General features: G+C 43.5%; 1 protein-coding gene across 7 annotated transcripts in view; it reads right to left on the reverse strand.

Moving 5' to 3' along the window:
- Nucleotides 1–16,402: 16,402 nt before the first annotated feature.
- ALPK1 (alpha kinase 1) overlaps nt 16,403–18,846 on the reverse strand; it is a 69,578-nt gene continuing 67,134 nt past the window's right edge. For 6 of the 7 annotated variants that reach the window (XM_081208051.1, XM_081208052.1, XM_081208053.1 and 3 more), the window contains 3 exons: nt 18,660–18,822; nt 18,367–18,553; nt 16,403–16,896 (listed from right to left, as the gene is read on the reverse strand). In XM_081208051.1, coding sequence (XP_081064177.1) covers nt 16,676–16,896; nt 18,367–18,553; nt 18,660–18,822 — 571 coding nt within the window. In that variant the 3' untranslated portion in view covers nt 16,403–16,675. Of the gene's footprint in view, nt 16,897–18,366; nt 18,554–18,659; nt 18,823–18,846 lie in introns of those variants that run through there. The other variant, XR_014011577.1, reaches the window with a different exon arrangement.

Raw genomic sequence — 18,846 nt, forward strand, 5'->3', positions numbered from 1 at the left:
GGGGTGCTCTTGAGCAAGATGTCCTCTGTGGGTCTCTTCTCTGAGTGGTCCAGCCTCTTCCTTGTCATTGTCATCACTACTCATTTACTTGCTATCTTCCTCTGGGACCAATCTGCACACCTGGTCCAGATGGTGTGGAACGCAAATGGAGGATGCTGCTCCATCTTGCCAGCTTTATCCCTGCTTGCATGCTTGGAGAGGACGAGTGAGCAGGCCATGTGAGCAGGTGGCTTTGGAGGTCAGCAACACCCTCCCCCCCTTTTGCAGGCTGTGAATTTTGGCAGATGCCTAATAATGCCAGCCCCGATGACCCTCATCCTGGTGGAGGCTAAGAGATGGTGACTCACCTAAGGCCACCTAGTAAGTTTATGGCTGAAATAATATTTGAACACGGGGCTAGATTACACCAGAATTGTCTGCTTTGTTACAGACTATAACAGCTGCAATACATCAGAACATGGAGCGAAATGGAGTTTTTAGTGCGGATTCTGTGTACTTAGGCTTCTATTGGACTGTAAAACGAGGAGATCTGTTTCATTATTTAAGTTAATGAGGGTAGTGAGGAAGGATTATATACCACTTCCATGCCAGCCTTTGCTATTTTGATTTCTTGTTTTCACAATACAATAAAATTATATCTAGCCAGGATTTATGTTGGGGAGCAGAACCTCAGTTAGTTAAGTGTTTTTATTGATTTAGTTGATCTGGGGGGGGGAGCTGCTCACTGCCCCCCTTGGCTACACCCATGCTGATGATCACTGAAATGTTGCCTGCACCATGCATGTTTAGTGCATGTGTGAACCAGTCAACAATCAGATTCTGTGCATCACAGAGAACCTTCCCATTTATGAACATTGCAGATATCTTGACAGCCATACAGTTTGGAGGTTTGGGAAGCTGATCAATCTACAGGGTATATAAAGTGCAAATAAACTTGGGCTTACATAGGTCTCATAAAGCATACATGCAGCCTATATTTACCAGATAAAATGGCAAAGAGTCCTGCAGCATCTTAAAAAAGTTTATTATGGCAAAAAAATTTGCGGGCCAGAGTCATTAGATAGATGCAGGCTTCAGAGTTCTTTTTTCTGGTTTGTATTCATCATTAATAGTATTAACACACAGCATAAATGGTCTCAAAGGTGCTTCTTAGTATCATGTGTGATAGGACATGTCTAGCTTTTACAGACTGGGAACGGTTGTTGGTGCCCCGCAAGAATGTTGGCGTGGGCTTGGTTTCAGATGTGTGAGAGGGGATATAAATGGACAACTGTCAGTTCAAAATTACGGAGGGGAAATAGGGGCCGCTTGTTTCCATAGCAGCTCTTTGCCACAAAAGCTTAATTTCTCCTGACAAAGAGGTCATCTTCCTTGAAAACATCTTTATGGTCCCTTTGTGTATTATGCTTTTGGTATAAAAGCTTCTCCACACTGTCAAAGCTCAACTGGCAGTTCTATGTCTCTCAAGGGGGTTTATTGCCCTCCTTGGCATAAGAATAGCATTGAGAAGCCAAACCTAGTGCCAGCTCGACAAAGGCCGAACCCCAAGGGGCTGTGTGTGCTTTCTTTCAAGTAATGCATACATCTCAGAGCATATCGCCATAATTAAAAAGAGTGTTCCTGATCTACAACCATAATTTGGCTGTGTAATCTTAAACAAAGATATTTTCCCCACCCCCTTTAGACAAAGCCAGTGGATTACCATCGCTGTTGATCAGCTGTTTGTCCCTTTGTTTTCTGTTGCTGATCACAATACAAAATTAAATGTCGGAAGCCAAACATCAAAGCCTCAGAGAAAGAGAAACTCAGTCTGTTTGTGACCTTAGAAAGAATTGTGCAATAATGCTTGCTTCTCCTCCATGTGGGACCAACATGGATAGCTGGCCCTGATGAATAATTGAGGTTCTTGACCCTTATGGTTGTAATTCGTGGGCAGTCATTAAATTTTATTCTGATTCTAATTTTAAGCTGTAATTTAATCAATTGTTTGATTGTGTTTTAAGGTATTTGATATTTTATGTTAGCCGCCCTGAGCCTGGTCTTGGCCGGTGTATAAATAAAAATTTACTTACTTACTTACTTGTCATGGCACAGAGCAGAATGGGGCAGTTTGCTATTTGATGGCCTCCACATTGCCATGGCAGTTTATGGATTAGGTCCAAACATGTTAAAAGCTGCGAGAAATTTGCTCTAGAGTTTAAAGTGAGCACCACTACTTGTTTCTCTCTGAGCATATTGATACTACAAATGTACATTGATTTTGCACCTTGTTGGCAGACATAACTTTCTCAAAGCAATGCAATTGCGTGTGTGTGTTTGCGCGCGCGCGCGCGCACACACACACACACACACACACAACACCTTGGCTCTCTATCTAGTCCTCAGGGCTTTCCTCAGGCCACACCCCCTCTCCCTAACTTGTCTGCTCTAATGCCACCGCCCGTTCTCGCTGCAATGTGTCCATGAATAGTAATTATGCCGTTTGCTTATCTGGAAGGAGAGATACATGGGTAGAAGAAAGTTCTGGGTGTCTGGACTGCAGCTACTGTACAAAAGAAAGGGGATGCGGGTGGCACTGTGGTCTAAACCACCAAGCCTCTTGAGCTTGCTGATTGTAAGGTCAGCAGTTCAAATCCACGCAACAGGGTGAGCTCCCTTTGCTCTGTCGCAGCTCCTGCCAGCCTAGCAGTTCAAAAGCATACCATCACAAATAGATAAATAGGTACCACTGCAGCGGGAAGGTAAGCAGCGTTTCTGTGCGCTCTGGCTTCCATCACGGTGTTCTCTTGCACCAGAAGTGGTTTAGTCATGCTGGCCACATGACCCGGAAAGCTGTCTGAGGACAAACGCCAGCTCCCTCGGCCTGAAAGCGGAGTTGAGTGCCGCATCCCATAGTCGAATTCGACTGGACTTAACCATCCAGGGGTCCTTTACCTTTACCTTACAAAAGAAAAAGTCACATCTGTCGCCCCACCCACTTTTTGCCTTGCCCCCTCCACCACTGATCCTCAGACTGAAACAGGTTTCACTCTCCTGCCCTTAAAAAAATATTGGGAATTGTAGTTTGGAGGATTCTGTGCTAAGAATTCTGACCCCACTGCTCACAGAACCCCAGTTCCTAGAGGAGATAGATGTTTAGCCAATCATGGCAATGTGTCTTCTGCCATATTTTCATTGCCGGCAGTCTGAGGAACTAGTGCCTGCTGTACATCAACGCAGTCATTCCTCATTTGTTTGCGTGACAGAAATATGTATAATGCTGGCTCCATTCAAGCCATTCCAGTGTTCCTCTAGAGCTTATTTCTGCCTCTTCACAGAATCACTGATGATCTCCAGCCACACATGAGACCGAGGCCTTCACTTGAGAGTGTCAACAGGCCTTCTGTTTCACATGGCTGAAGTAATCAGATAAACTCAGCGTGAAGGAATAAAACAGAGCCAGGAGCGAGGCTGGCGGTTAAATGGGAGCTAAGCCTGTGTTTTCTAGGCGAGCGCCGAAAGCTTATTGGGAAGATTTTGACTCTGTGGCAGGCAGCTCAGGGCAGCTGCACTCAACCACACAATTGGGCAATTGAACAAGAGAAAGGAATTGTGTCCCCTAATCTTATTTTCATAGGTATGAACAATATTGGAGAGAACTAGATGCTTTGACCGATCAAAACACCCACCCACCTAAGTAGCAGTTTTGCTTGCAAAATGTAAGAGCCAAAACAAATTTTATTTCTACACTCAAACTAGTAGGGGATATATATATATATATATATATATATATATATATATATATATATATATATATATTTGCTTTCGTAGATTTTCACGGGTACAGGAATGCAGGTTTTGGTGTTTTCGGGTATCTTCCCGTGTAAGAGTTGGGGTGTCTAGGCGACGTTTCGACGAGGTCTCACTCGTCATCTTCAGGCTGGTGCTTTCGGCTTCTTGTTACTAGAACAGAGCAGGATCTCAGTGTTTGAGTTCCTATAAATACTGTTGAGGGGGTGTGGTGTATAGCCTCCAACGTTCTGGGCAGAGAGGAAGTTCCCAGGTTATTGTGCCTTTTCTTCTTTTGTTCATTAATTACTTGAGGGATATCTTGAGTGATTTCTTGAGTGATATTCTGAGTACCACTTAGGAGGGTCATTAGGTGTGGATTAGTTGCTAAAGCTTTCGTGTCTTGACCTCTTGAGCTTGTGAAGAGTTTTTCTGAGTTTTTCTGAGAAGAGTTTTTCTGAGAAGATGGCTGTACTGCACTTAGTTGTGCTCTGGCTTGGCTTCGTGTATAGGGGCGAGCTGTGGTTTTGTGCCCTGTGCCAGCCAGATCTGTGTAGGGATTGCAGGGGGGTGCAGCATCCGGAGGTGCCACTATGGTTTGGCTACTGGATGGTGTCTGTAATTTATCTGTGGAGAGGGTCTGGGTTTGGGTCTGGTGTGGTTGATTGGAGATGGCGTTCTGTGTGCCTCTGGTTCTGGTGTCGGTTTTTGTGGGGAGGGCTAATTTCCAGATGTCTGGCAGGCGGGACGTGTCGTCACGCTTGTTCATGTTGTGAGGGTGTTTCTCTATCTCGATGGCTTCCATGATTATTCTCTTGTGGTGATGTTCCATGTTAAAGAGCAATTTGGAATCTGCAAAATTAATTTCGTGTCCTGTTTCTTTCATGTGTTGGTAAAGAGAGGAAGTTTTTTCTTCTTTTTTGACGGCATTCTTGTGTTCTGCGATACGTGCATTTATTCGTCTGTTTGTTTGTCCAATGTACGTGGCTGGGCAGACTTTGCAGGGTATTTCATAGACCCCTTGGTTTTCTAACTGGATTTTATCTTTTGGGTTTCTGAGGATATTGGCTATTTTTTGGTTGGTGCAAAAGGCTGTTTTGATATTGTGTTTATGGAGGATTTTGCTAATTTTATCTGTGGTGCCCTTGATATAAGGAAGGAGGGCCATGCCATTGTTTTCTTCTGTGTCTTGGTTTTTGGGGGGTGTTTCTTTTTGGATTAGCTTCGTAACCCTGTTTTGCTGGTATCCGTTGGCGATTAACACATTTGAGAGATTCTGTAACTCAGTTGTCAAGTGGTCTTCGTCAGCCAGGCGTTTGGTTAGCAAAATCCTCCATAAACACAATATCAAAACAGCCTTTTGCACCAACCAAAAAATAGCCAATATCCTCAGAAACCCAAAAGATAAAATCCAGTTAGAAAACCAAGGGGTCTATGAAATACCCTGCAAAGTCTGCCCAGCCACGTACATTGGACAAACAAACAGACGAATAAATGCACGTATCGCAGAACACAAGAATGCCGTCAAAAAAGAAGAAAAAACTTCCTCTCTTTACCAACACATGAAAGAAACAGGACACGAAATTAATTTTGCAGATTCCAAATTGCTCTTTAACATGGAACATCACCACAAGAGAATAATCATGGAAGCCATCGAGATAGAGAAACACCCTCACAACATGAACAAGCGTGACGACACGTCCCGCCTGCCAGACATCTGGAAATTAGCCCTCCCCACAAAAACCGACACCAGAACCAGAGGCACACAGAACGCCATCTCCAATCAACCACACCAGACCCAAACCCAGACCCTCTCCACAGATAAATTACAGACACCATCCAGTAGCCAAACCATAGTGGCACCTCCGGATGCTGCACCCCCCTGCAATCCCTACACAGATCTGGCTGGCACAGGGCACAAAACCACAGCTCGCCCCTATACACGAAGCCAAGCCAGAGCACAACTAAGTGCAGTACAGCCATCTTCTCAGAAAAACTCTTCTCAGAAAAACTCAGAAAAACTCTTCACAAGCTCAAGAGGTCAAGACACGAAAGCTTTAGCAACTAATCCACACCTAATGACCCTCCTAAGTGGTACTCAGAATATCACTCAAGAAATCACTCAAGATATCCCTCAAGTAATTAATGAACAAAAGAAGAAAAGGCACAATAACCTGGGAACTTCCTCTCTGCCCAGAACGTTGGAGGCTATACACCACACCCCCTCAACAGTATTTATAGGAACTCAAACACTGAGATCCTGCTCTGTTCTAGTAACAAGAAGCCGAAAGCACCAGCCTGAAGATGACGAGTGAGACCTCGTCGAAACGTCGCCTAGACACCCCAACTCTTACACGGGAAGATACCCGAAAACACCAAAACCTGCATATATATATATATATATATATATATATATATATATATATATATATAATTCACAAGCAATAAATGAGTGGTAGCACCTCTAACTTCCCCTTGATTTGAAGAAAATGTCTGAATGAAAATGTCCCAAAACCTCATCGTGAATCAAGGATTAATCTGACTTGGCTTTTCCCATGAGCAGATTTAAGCCCTAGTATTTGTTTTTCCTGCCCGGTTGAGTATTTTATTTTAAAATGCCCAAAGTGCAATTCAACGCTGGGCTATGACAAATGTTATGTCTGCACAAGCCAGATGGAATGGAAACCCCTCTCCTCCCCCAGCATGCTGTTCTGTGGGTTCTCCTGGCCCCCTACCCAGTCATTGGGGGGCACAGAAGGGAGGAGGTAGGAAGCATCGTTGTACAAGCGGAGGTTCTTGTGCAGGGCCTCTGCTGATGGGGCACGATAGGTGAATCCTGTCTGCCGTGCACAACTTGGACTTGTGAACTGTTCAAATTTTTGAAATGGCCTCATTAGCTTCGACTACAATCTATGTAAGTAAAAGGAAGCTACAAATATGAGGACTTCAAAATCTGGTACTTTGTTCCAGTTCGGTCTGGCCAATTTAATCAGCTCACAACCAGAGTTCATAATAATGACCCTTCCTGACATTAAAAACAAACACTGTTGCCCTTGCTTCTTGAATTTAGATGCTCTGCTTCCGATTCCTTTTAGGATGCATCAAAAATATAATACTCAGCTCATACTCTGGTATAATGGTAATATACGCTGTTATGAATGTCTGAAACCTTCAACGCTTAAGACAACCCTGCAAGTGAGGACATTATTATGTTCATATTACAAATGTGAATGTTGAGACTGAGAGATAAAGGGTTTCAGACACCCCTCCTCATGTGTTCAAATAACATGTCCCAGGGCTCTATGGTCTAGCCCCATCCCTGGCATGCTCAGTAGATACACCCCAGCTCTACTCATTTGTCACCCATGAGAAAGGGCCCTGCATGTGTATCACACCAAGTTGTGGTCTCCTATTCCACTCAGGACCCCCTCTTGTGTGGAGGAACTGTACATGCATGCGTCAGCATGTGGACAGAGCCCCATTCTCCCACACTGCATGTGTGGACAGTGATGTGGCAAGAGCAGGAATTACCTATGCGGTTGCGTGATCCCTTTATGTTTTATCTGATGACACTTATTGCTATTTATGATTGCCGTTATAGTTAACCTTTCCTTGAAGGAGCTCAAGGTGTGCATGGTTCTCCCCAGCCCTGGCTCAGGAAGGGGGTACTGAGCACTGGTTACTCAGGTTGCCAGCTTAACTCTCATGCCTGGCCTGCACCATAGCAGGACCTTTGCTGGCTATGACCTGGAGGGGCTCAGCAGTAGGGCTGGGATGTTGGTGGAGCATCAGATAGCATGCAAGCTCCCCAATGATCACTGATCCTCACTCTATGCCTAACCAGTCTGTAACCTATGAAGTTGTGGCCTGTTTTTACCCATATCTGGTATATATTTTCCCCATAGGTACCACTCCCAAAGGCAAAGCTCCTTTGCTTGTGGTGCACAACTCACACAAGCTCTTGAAATAGGAAGCCTGTAAGCAGCCATGGAGTTCAACGTCTCCGAGCTTTTACCCATTACAAGCAGCTACAAGCATCCCCGTATAGCTATAAGAACTTGATCCAAAAAAGATTCTTCAAGCAGTGGATGGGCTTCCCAAGCATGACAGTTGATTTTAGGACACAACCCACAAGGGTGCTCTCTGCCAAAGCCTCATTGATAATTTGTTTTTTTAATAGTGTTGTTGAATATTATTAAAATCCAAATTCATAACGAAAGAGAATGGTAATACAATTATAGTCCTCTGGGAGGGGATCAACCCATCCATAATGCAGGCTACTGTCATAAATTTGTGCTACGGGGGGATTTTTAGTTAATCTTTCTGAATTATTTTAATTATGGAGAAGTTCTTGCTTGGATCTTTTCTGTCTTGGCCTCTTGAGAATTGCTCCATATTTTCTGTGCTGGGGACTTGGAAAGAGAAGGAAATCACAGCAACTCACTGAAAATGGTTCTTATTGGCATGGACAATTGATAGTCTTAAAGCTTCTTGGGATCAGAGTGTTCCCCTTACTCCTTTTCCCTTTCTCTCCTGCCTTTATTAAAAAAGGGAAAAAAAAGAGGAGGAGAGCATGGGCCATCACTGATGGAATATTTACCTTCATGAGTATTTTAAAAAGTTAATTACTGCTCGGAGCAAGTTGGTCTGGCTGTCCTGAGCTGTCTTTTATTAGTAGACTCCTTCATTAATTCCCTTCGCTGGATTTGCTGTTAATAGCTGCCTGGTCTCAGGCAGCACAAAGCAGCATCTGTGCCATTGAGCAGAAAAGCGGGAGTCAAGCAAAGGGATTGGGGGTGGGGAGACGCCGTTTACAAATCAACCCTGATTAACATGATGGCCTACTCTAGGGGGGAAACTGCATCCCGCACCCATCACCAGCTTCGAAAACATCAGTTTGGACTATGCCTCTGCTGAGATCAACTGGTGCCATTGAGCCAAGGAAGGAGAACAAAAAGACCTTACTACCCAACCCCTTGCATGTCAGCAGAGGACGTACAGCGTAACTGAATGGAAATGTCACCAGACTTATTGGATGGGGAAATGATTAAAATGGGCAGTAATGGCCCAAGATGTCTGTTGAAGAAAAATGAAAGGTAATAATACTGATCCTAAAAACATTGCTTGGGAGTCAAAAAGAGCCCTGCCCTACTGAATGGGTCTATCGAGGATCTATCAAGTCTTGACATCCTGTTTTCAACAGGAGACACACCAGATGTCTCCAGAAAGCCCAGAGCTTGGTTGCATTGACTTTTAAGGAACTTATATCCACATAATGACTGTATCCAGGGAGTCACCTGCACATTTGGGTCCCATCGTTGGCTCTGGAAGGCAAAGACCTGCGGGTACAAACTATTCTGTAGTTGATGATGAAAATTAATGTTTACACTTATTTTAATCTTTCATAAGACAATGGCCAGTTGTTCTAGGATCGGAGTGGTAGGAACCAATGTTTTTGAGGGGAGAAAGGCTAGTATTTCTTTGAAGACCAACACTGTCAGCTGTGGCCAGGACCAGAGTCATCATTCCTTAGGCACAGTCACTGAAGTTTTTTGGACTTGTGGGGATTTCTGTAAAGAATGTAAATTTTTCTAAAAAAATAATTTTTATTAACCGGCCAATCAAATCAAATCACATCACATAAATTCCGAATTACAAAGCCGAATTTTAAATTTTGTTGAGGGGACCCATATTTCAAGATCCGAAGGGGGATTCTGATCATCTTCTTGCTACTGCGTTAATGTCCAAATCAGTCCAAACAAAGTTCATAATTCTATCCAGTCTTATCTTGCTGTTTCCACATCACATCTTGTTCATATATTTTCTCTTTTTTCTTTATGATCTCTTCTGATGGTCTCCTTAAGCCGATAAACACCAATAATAATCCTGTGTGAATTTTTCCGTTCTTTCAATCCTCAAATCGAGATGGTTTCCATATATCATCGCCTTCATAGATAACATCGCTCTTTCCATCTTTAATTACAGAACTGTCATTCTTAAGTCCCTCTGAGGAGTTTCACCCACAATATAAAAACAGCTCTATTTCTCCTCCCAGACTTAAGTCCTCCGACAGAACTTCCCAATATGGCGACGGCACTTTTAACTGCGTCATTCCAAAGCCCTTATACATTCCACGCTCTTCTCAAAACATGCTTTGGTTCGGAAGTTTATCTCCACACAGCCTTAAATCCACAGCTTAAGTCCTTAAAACGACATTTCTGACTTGTGTGTGTGTGGGGGGGATTCTTGTTTAATCACATAAAAGAAAGATCCATTATGTGGATCAGAGACGGCGTCCAGGAGCGCCGAAATCCCACAGGAGGGCATTGTGGCTAGTGCCCCCATCCCCACAAATTTGGGGGTGGTATAGGGCACAGCAGGCAAGGGCAGTCCCACCCCACAATCCTGGGGGGGTAGGGAGGCTATTTACTCCCATCACAGCCTCCAAATTACCTTGTGTGGGTCAGAGAGATGTTATTGTCAGCCATCTTCTGATGCGCCCCTAGTGGCCCCCGTAAAGAATGTAAATTTGGGCCACAGAGACGAAAGGACTTGTGAGAAGCTCCTAAGCCTATAACTGTCACTTCCTGCTTCTCTCAATGCAACTCTAGGAGGACGTGTTAGATACATGTTACACTTGGTAGGTCTTGTGGGTCAAAACTGATCACAGGAACAGAAAACAGGGAGCAGAAGAATGTACTTGAAGTGGGAAAGGGGATAGTTTTTGTTTTCAGAGAATTCTATTCCCCTCTCCTGAGTATTCCCTGACAAAGTGGTCCCATACACCTGAAATGTATAAGAATCACAATCTGAGAACCACTGCTTCTCATGACACATGGATGATTGATCCCTCAATTTATTCAAACTGGTTTCTGAGGTGGTTATAATTTTTAGGTATTCAAAATACCAGTCAACAATAAATATAAATTATTGCCCAAACCCCATAACAAACCAACAGATAACAGCAGGTAAAGAGAACAAGATAAATAATTCTGAACAGGCTCCCAAACAACACTTGTTAATTTGTTGCCAAAAAGAAAAGAAAAAAACGTGAATGTGAGCAATTGGGAAATACAGTGGTACCTCAGGTTACATACGCTTCAGGTTACAGACTCCGCTAAACCCAGATATAGTACCTCGGGTTAAGAACTTTGCTTCAGGATGAGAACAGAAATTGTTCTCCGGTGGTGTGGTGGCAGCAGGAGGCCCCGTTAGCTAAAGTGGTGCTTCAGGTTAAGAACAGTTTCAGGTTAAGAATGGACCTCCAGAACGAATTAAGTACTTAACCTGAGGTACCACTGTATACTGTCTACAGAGAACTAAAGCATCTGGAACCAAGGTAGGGGAACCTGTGGCCCTCCAGATGTTGTCAGACCTTCAGTCTCATCAGACTCAGATGGCATGCTCTGTGGTCAAGGACGATGGGAGTTGTAGTGCAGCAATATCTGAAGGGCTGCAGGTTTGCTACCCCTGGTCTAGAGATAATCCAGGCATTTAAATCACACAACTCCCCTCAAAGAATCCTGAGAGCTGTAGTTATCCCCTCACAGTATCCTTAAGAAGTTACAGTTATCAGGGTTCTCTGGGGGAAGTCATGTGCTATAAATGTGTGTTGGAGGTACTTCAAAGTTAAGCATTTTCAAGCACTACTGATTTCAGTAGGATAGTTTAGCAATCTTCATTCTCATTGAAAGAAATATAATTCCCCCCCTTAGTGTTTTAAAAACTCAAAGCTGAACAATTCAAAGAAGCTGGACTATCTGTGGGCTTCTGACATGACAACAATCCTATGCGCAAGGCAATGTTATTGTAAAATAGAGAAACTAGACAGAGCGCCATACAGTTATACCCCACAATTCCCTATTCTCTTACTGCTACATGTTGCTGATGCAACATTGCACTGGTGCAGGGAAGGGTTAGGGTCTTTCTCAGGGAAGATGACAGAGAGTCTCAGCAGAGCGTTGCTCATTCAGCTCCCGCCTTGCAGATGGACAAGGAGATGATTTCATCATCATAGCTGATTACACCCAGGCAATGTTTAATCCAATGGGGAATGCAGGTCACCCTGCCACCTCCTCTCTGCCTGTTCTTCAAAATGAATAATTAACACAGTTTCCCTTTTAATTGTTATCCTGGATTCATGCATGCTGAGAAGCAGCAGCGCTGCAAATATTAGTGCACTTACTATTCAGGTGAAGAATGAAGTGCTGTGTAATTCAGAGGATAAGTGAGATTGACATGGCCTTGATATGTTGGTTCTGAGATGAATACTAGAATCCTGCTAGATCAGGGTTGGGCTCTCTCCCTCTGTCTCTTCTGCCCGCCCCCAGTCAAGATGCTGACCTGGTAAAAAGAGGTAATTTCAGCAAACTGGTTTTACGGTGTGCAAATTTGAGCATCTCAACATGATTCAGGTGATGTTTAATGAAAGTTTCGTACTGTTTTGTTACTGCTTTGTAGTTAGGTTTTTGTTCAAATACCCTGTGCTGTGTACGTGACATTATAAACATTGGGCAGCTGAGATTAAATGCCTCCTTAGCACTCTCAGTGAAGTCAGTAGCAGAAATGATCACCTTCAGCTGGGATTTCCCAACTCTGCACTTGCAGAAGTGTATTAGAAATGGACATTTATTTTAAATATAACATTGGGATTCTAATGTGTCATTTCATACACCTTGCATTCCAAATCTAAGCCTTGCCATCCATTGGGGATCATTAATTTTAATCAAAGGAACTAAAAATTAGCTAGGGATTTATTCCAAGTGTTGCACACCCCACTGAATAAAACCACTGCTAATTATTTTAGCTTCAGTTGTGAAATCTGTTGCTACACATTGGCCTAGTGCTCTCAGAAATGGATGCGATAGGAATCGTTTGTCCTCCAAATTATGGCACTTCATACTTTAGGCTGAGTCTATTGTGAGGTGATGTTCCTCACTCTCCCCAAACATTCAGACAAATAGAAAACTATTATGGCACCCAGACTACAAGACTTGAACCTACCTCTCTGACATCTAGTGCAGGAATTCTAATTGCTTGTATAGTGGGACATTTAGTTGCATGGTGCCCCACCTGAATTGGTACAGTCAAGACCCAAGTTTACCACTGGTACAGTCAAGCCCCAAGTTTGGCTTTGTAATATTTGCATCTTTTATATTACTTCAGGTTACTGCAGCTATATCTTCTGAAAAAATAACCCCAGAGGGTGGTATTCAGGTAAGTTTTACCCAGAGTAGACCCACTGGAATCAATGGACATGCCTAAAACAGGTGCATTATTTTAAATAGGTCTACTCTGAGTCACATTTAATTGGCTACCACCCATAGTATATTTATTTAGAGGCCCTGTAGTGTTATAGGATCATGCCGGGCAGTAATCACACAGTTCAAAGTCTCCACAAAAAACCTCAAGTGGTAGATGATAAAGGAGTGGGTGGTGCTGTGGTCTAAACCACTGGGCCTCTTGGGTTTACCATTCGGAAGGTCGGTGGTTCAAATCCCCACGGCGGAGTGAGCTCCTGTTGCTCTGTTCCAGTTCTTGCTAACCTAGCAGTTTGAAAGCACACCAGTGCAAGCAGATAAATAGGTACCCCTGCGGCAGGAAGGTAAACAGTGTTTCTGTGTGCTCTGGTTTCTGTCCTGATGTTCCGTTGCACCAGAAGTGGTTTAGTCATGCTGGCTACATGACCCGGAAAGCTGACAAACACCAGCTCCCTTGGCTTGAAAAGCAAGATGAGCGCCACAACCCCATAGTCGCCTTTGACTGGACTTAACCATCCTGGAGTCCTTTACCTTTACTTACACGTGCATGTATTTGTTCAAATACCTGGGAGTCCTGCTTGGACCAGGCCCCAACAACATGTCTAAGAATGTTTAAAGTTGTTGTAGAACACACCTACATAATACAAAGCAGTATAAACTCTAGGCAACACACACTAAAACATTAGCTTTTCATCTGTGTCTTGAGACAATTCTGAAAAAAAGAGCATCACAAGGAATTTCTTAAACATACACTGAAGAAAATCAGTTAAGGATGAGTCTGATCAGAGGAGGTTCCTTCTCTTTTCCCTACACAGAGACCAAAACAGAATGATTTTAGCTTTACAGCACTGGTTTAGGAAACTTTAGCAGTTTCTTCCTGCGGATAGAGCATCAGCAACTGTGACTACTTGGTTAACACTAGTGTTTCTCAGTGCATACAGGGAATGGTCTTTCTTGGCTGTGGAACAAGATAATTGACATAATCTTCCCAGGAACATGTGAGCTGTCATGTATCATTTTAATCTGTAAAACCCCGGAGCCGAGTGTACCGTCACATGCTGATTTTACTATTCTATGCGAAAGTGACTCTGGGTTCATTGATGGATTGTTTGCTCTCTTTCTAAAACAGTCAAGATGCTGAATGCCCTCGGGTGATAGACAGTGTGCAATAGGAACGAGAGCAAAGCTGATGGCCCAGTTCAAGTTCACCTGACAAAGCTGGAGCAGTCTGCAAGTGAGACTCTAGAAAAGGATTATTCACACTAGCATTATATTTTGTGAATGCATTTTTCTCCCTTCGCAGCTGCAAAGCTTCCCGACCCTGAAGGTTTTACACGCCATAATAAAGAGATTTAATTTCTCTCTCTCTTTCTCTCCCCAGTTTTCTACTCTTTACACCTAATTTCTTCTCTGGCTCTGGACTGTGACGGGGCATTTGTATATCGAAACAACGCAGCGCACAAACATCACCTAGAAAACAATAGAAGCACGAAGCAACAGCACAGAAAATCTCAGCTCCCTGTAAGTTTCAGAAACAAAAGCCAACGGTTTTTGTTCAGCCTAACTTTGTAGTGGGGATCTGTGCATCGATAAAATATCATACGCATTCAACATTACTCAAAATGCCAAATAATCATATGCCTTTTCAAAATGCACTCTACAATATTATGATTTTTAAATGTCATTGTTTCTTAAACATCTGCTGAAGAAAATCAGTTAAGGGTGAGTCTGATCAGAGAAGGTTCCTTCTCTTTCCCCACCCTTACACAGAAAGATATATTGCGGGCCCATGCGCTAAAACTTGTCCCTGGAGCCTACCCCCCCCCCCCAGGAATGAGACATGACAACAATGTATGGTTTAAAATTAGGCCACAACTTTATTGAATTTCAGGTGTAGGAACCTTGGCTTAGGCCTTGGAAGGTATCCCTCTCATACCTGACAGGGGCTGAGGATACGCAGGGCAGTCAGGCTTTGTGGGACGGACTGTAAAGCATGCCCTCCCACTTCGCCAAAGTCGGGAGTTTGACCTTATGATGCCACTCCAGGGCCAATCAACCCTTTAAAGGGCCCTGCTAACACCACCACATAGATTGTCTAGCTCCTAATGGCCCAGCTCCATCACCTTCCATGAGCTTGCGCTAAATGTCTGTAGCGTAGTGACCTCAATTGCACAGTTTAGAACCCTGTTCATGCATAAATAGCCTCTAATGTGTATCAAGCATCACCAATGGTTTGATCGCAATCTTTAAGACTGATTCATATCATATTGAAATGAGTTGGTCATTAGGCATGGTGGGTTTCTCCATATGGCAAAGCAGTACTTGTGGGGCTGCAACATCTTACGATAGATCTTGCTTTATCGTAATGTATTGTGTCGTGCCAACCTCAAAAGGTGTAACAGCCGAGTGGCAAAATGGGAGTCTAAACTGAACGAACGAATGACGATAGATGGAGTTGAGCGCATAGTGATGCAATCCCACAACCATTTATCTGCACAAATTCAGCCTGCAAATTGCCAACTCACATTTTGGCAGGCATCCAGGGTCATGTGAAATGGCCTTTAGACCTGCTCCAAAGAAATCCAAATGACAGGGGTGGCATAAAACAGATGTCTGGTCTATAGCAGGGATCCCACCATTGTTTTACTTTGGGAAAGCTGCACTGATAGATACTTTTAAAGAGGAGCGGGGGAAAGTCTAATGGTACAATCCGCAGGGAGGTTCTCCTGCACCGGTCCTAGTGAAATGAATGGGTGCTATGCATGAGCACAGCATTGCTTTTGTGTCGTTCCAAATTCATAGCACTGGGTTTTGTGAGGGAGAATGCCCCCTAATGCTGAGCTTTGGGGAGAGGAAGAGCAATCTCTTATATTATAATATTCCTCAGTGAATGCTTGGGAAGTGCAATGGCTGTAACTCTGCTTTTTGCTTCTTTCCATTTCTCCAGGTGGTAGCTGACAAAAAGTCCAAGGAGGTCACATCCATGAATTACAAGCTTTGATCTAAAAACACAAAAGATTGCTTCATAAGTAGCAAAAAAGAAAAACGCGACAGCTGCTTTTACCCAGGGCAAGCACTGTTGATGCCTGTGGACAGCACACATACCACAAAACATTCAAAGAGGACGAGTGTCAAACCAGCAGAGGTTTATATCCTATAGCTGTGAGCAAGAGAGCAACCCCCCCTCCACCCATTTGCAAGAGCAGCGAACGAAATGGAAGTGGTCATTGTAGCAGAACTGCTACTGCATCCATCCCCGCATTGGAGAATAGATCTGTGAGAGTGGGAAGATTTAAAATGCTTTCTGGGAAGTTGGAACAAGAAGAGGTGATGAATGAAGGAGTTAGCTGAAAAGAGCAGTTTTTATCAATATATCTGTTCTGATAGCTGGAGATTTTTCTGCTCTCTACTCCAAAAGGTGTTTTATTTTTTAAAAAAAGCTAAACCACCAAACAGTTCAGTACAAATGATTTATATTTCCCCCTAGCTCTGTTTCAGTCACTTTTCTAGAGAATCTTCATTTCAGCCTGTTTTACATATTTTTTAAAAATAAAATAAAATAAAATACAAAGCACATAAGAAGCAGCCAACTTGACTGCTATATCATAGCTAGAACACCCAGTGCTACAAATTCTCTAGATTTGTGGTCAAAAGTGACTTGAAATATCTTTTCTCAAAGTCTCCACTGAAGGTCTAGTCAATGAAAGGCGTCTGCAGATTTCATTGCATTCTGTGTGCTGATTGTTGAAGAAATAGCAAATCCCTTTCTTCCCAAAGTTTGTCAGGCATGATGCCTCTTTCCGAGAGAGAGAATGGATCTGGGGGTCAGTCAGGTAGATGAGGCCTTTCCCATTACCAGTCACCCAACCTGTCGAAAAGAAAAAAAATTACAGTTACAATACTGTTGTTGAACTCACCAGGGCACAAGCCTGGGCAATGTGTATGGAGATCCTGGGCTGTCCAGATAACAAGACCCATCTCTCAGCTCCTCTGGTGTGGTCCAAAGGAAAGCAGAGCCATATATTGGGCAACAGCCTGGCTGCAGAAGTTGCTGGAAGAAGGCATACAAGGCGCCATCCCACCGCCTTAGGGACTCCTCAGGGTTTACTCCTTAGCCTTTCCTTCTCCCGAAGATACCCCACAAGGCAGCAGAGGTTTAGGATCAGAGTTTCCTTCTCCTAGATGGGCTACCTTCCCATGTTGAAGAGCCCCATCTGCCCCTCGCTTCCCTCTACACCATGTGCAGAAACTGCCTTCTTGACCATTGGACCCCCCTATTGGTCTCATCCACTCAATCTGCCAGAGCCTGTCTTCGCATGCAGGGGAGATTCCTAACTCACTGAGGGTCTGAAACCCATAGGCAACCCTCACCTGGTTTGGCTGTCCAGTCAAAGCCGTTTCTCAGGGTGTGGCTACAAGGAATGCCAACTTGGCCCTGCAACCACGGGTGCCTGGGGCCGTGGATGCCATGCAGCATGCATGGCCCTGGCACCAAAATTTGTGGGTGTCCGGCCCCTTCATAGGGAATTTTGTGGGTGGTGTGGCACCCAGGGCCCCAGGGAGTTGACACCTATGGTGGCCGCTGTTGCATGCTCACAGCTTTTAGGAGCCACAGGTGAGTGCAGGGTGGGGACCAAATGTGGACAAACTACCCCAGAAGGAGCACGACATGTCCCCCAGCAGAGGTACTACCCCTTCCCTAGCACCCTAAGTTATAATACTGATTCTAAAAATACACCGTATATGCATTCCATTTCATTTTCTGCAAATCTGCTGACTACAGAAATTACTTGTTTCAGCACCATAGGTTTGTACATGTGCATGCAAAATCTTGGTCTCTGTTTTGCTTTTGGGGGGGAATCTAGTGGTTTTTTTAAAAATATAAAGTACCTGTTTATGCCTGCATAATGTATTTGAACAATTTTTATACCACTTTTACATTTCCAAAGAAATCTCTAAGTGGTTTACAACTTTAAAGCATTAAAAAAATCACAAAATATCAAAAGAAAATGTTATGAATGAAAATCAAATGCAAAAAGATCCACATTTAAAGCAGCACCTATATCTATAGTCCCTATACAGAATGAGATGGCTATGTCTATGATACCTGAGAAAGCTGATTAGGTTTTAAGCCAATACAGTGAGCTGCTGAAGTAATTTGCTCTTTTTTCCCCAAGTGACATTTAACATTTTCTTTCTTTTAAAAACTTCAGCTCTGAATATTCATATTCAAAAGAATTTTTTTATAAGAGTTATTTTGAAAGGAGGGTGGTGGGAGCAGCTCAAGACAATCAAATAAAATACTGTATTCCATCATTTGACATCTGGCAGTACAAACCTTGTAAATCAACCACCACATCTCTGCCTTGGGAAAACTCATAGCAGAAATGGCCATAAGCGAGTCCATATTCTGTGGCTTTGTATTCCAGCTTTACTACTTTGGTGTTGTTGGATAACTTCACAAACTCTCCTAGAATATAAGGCTCCACACTCACACATCCTTGTATAGACTTGCCTTCTAGTACCTGGGGAACAAAAAGGGGATTGTGATGTGAGCAGCATTTCAGCCCACTGCTTCTGCCTGCTGCTTTCACTAACTGAATCCTTTGCAACCTTCTGCTTGCTCCTTACCAAGAGGACCGCCGATGGGATGTAGAAGATTTGTGTTGGGATTTTTTGCTCATACAGCCTCTTGTTGAATTCTGTCACGTAGTACTGGGCAGTCATTTGTCTTTCCACATCACTGAAATGGTGAAGAAGCTCCTTTTCATCTTTGTACTCTTTGCCAACGTATCTATGAAAAATGTAACACACACTG

The sequence above is a fragment of the Podarcis bocagei genome (genome assembly GCF_964188305.1).
Source record: "Podarcis bocagei genome assembly, chromosome: 9".
NCBI classification, from domain to species: Eukaryota; Metazoa; Chordata; class Lepidosauria; order Squamata; family Lacertidae; genus Podarcis; species Podarcis bocagei.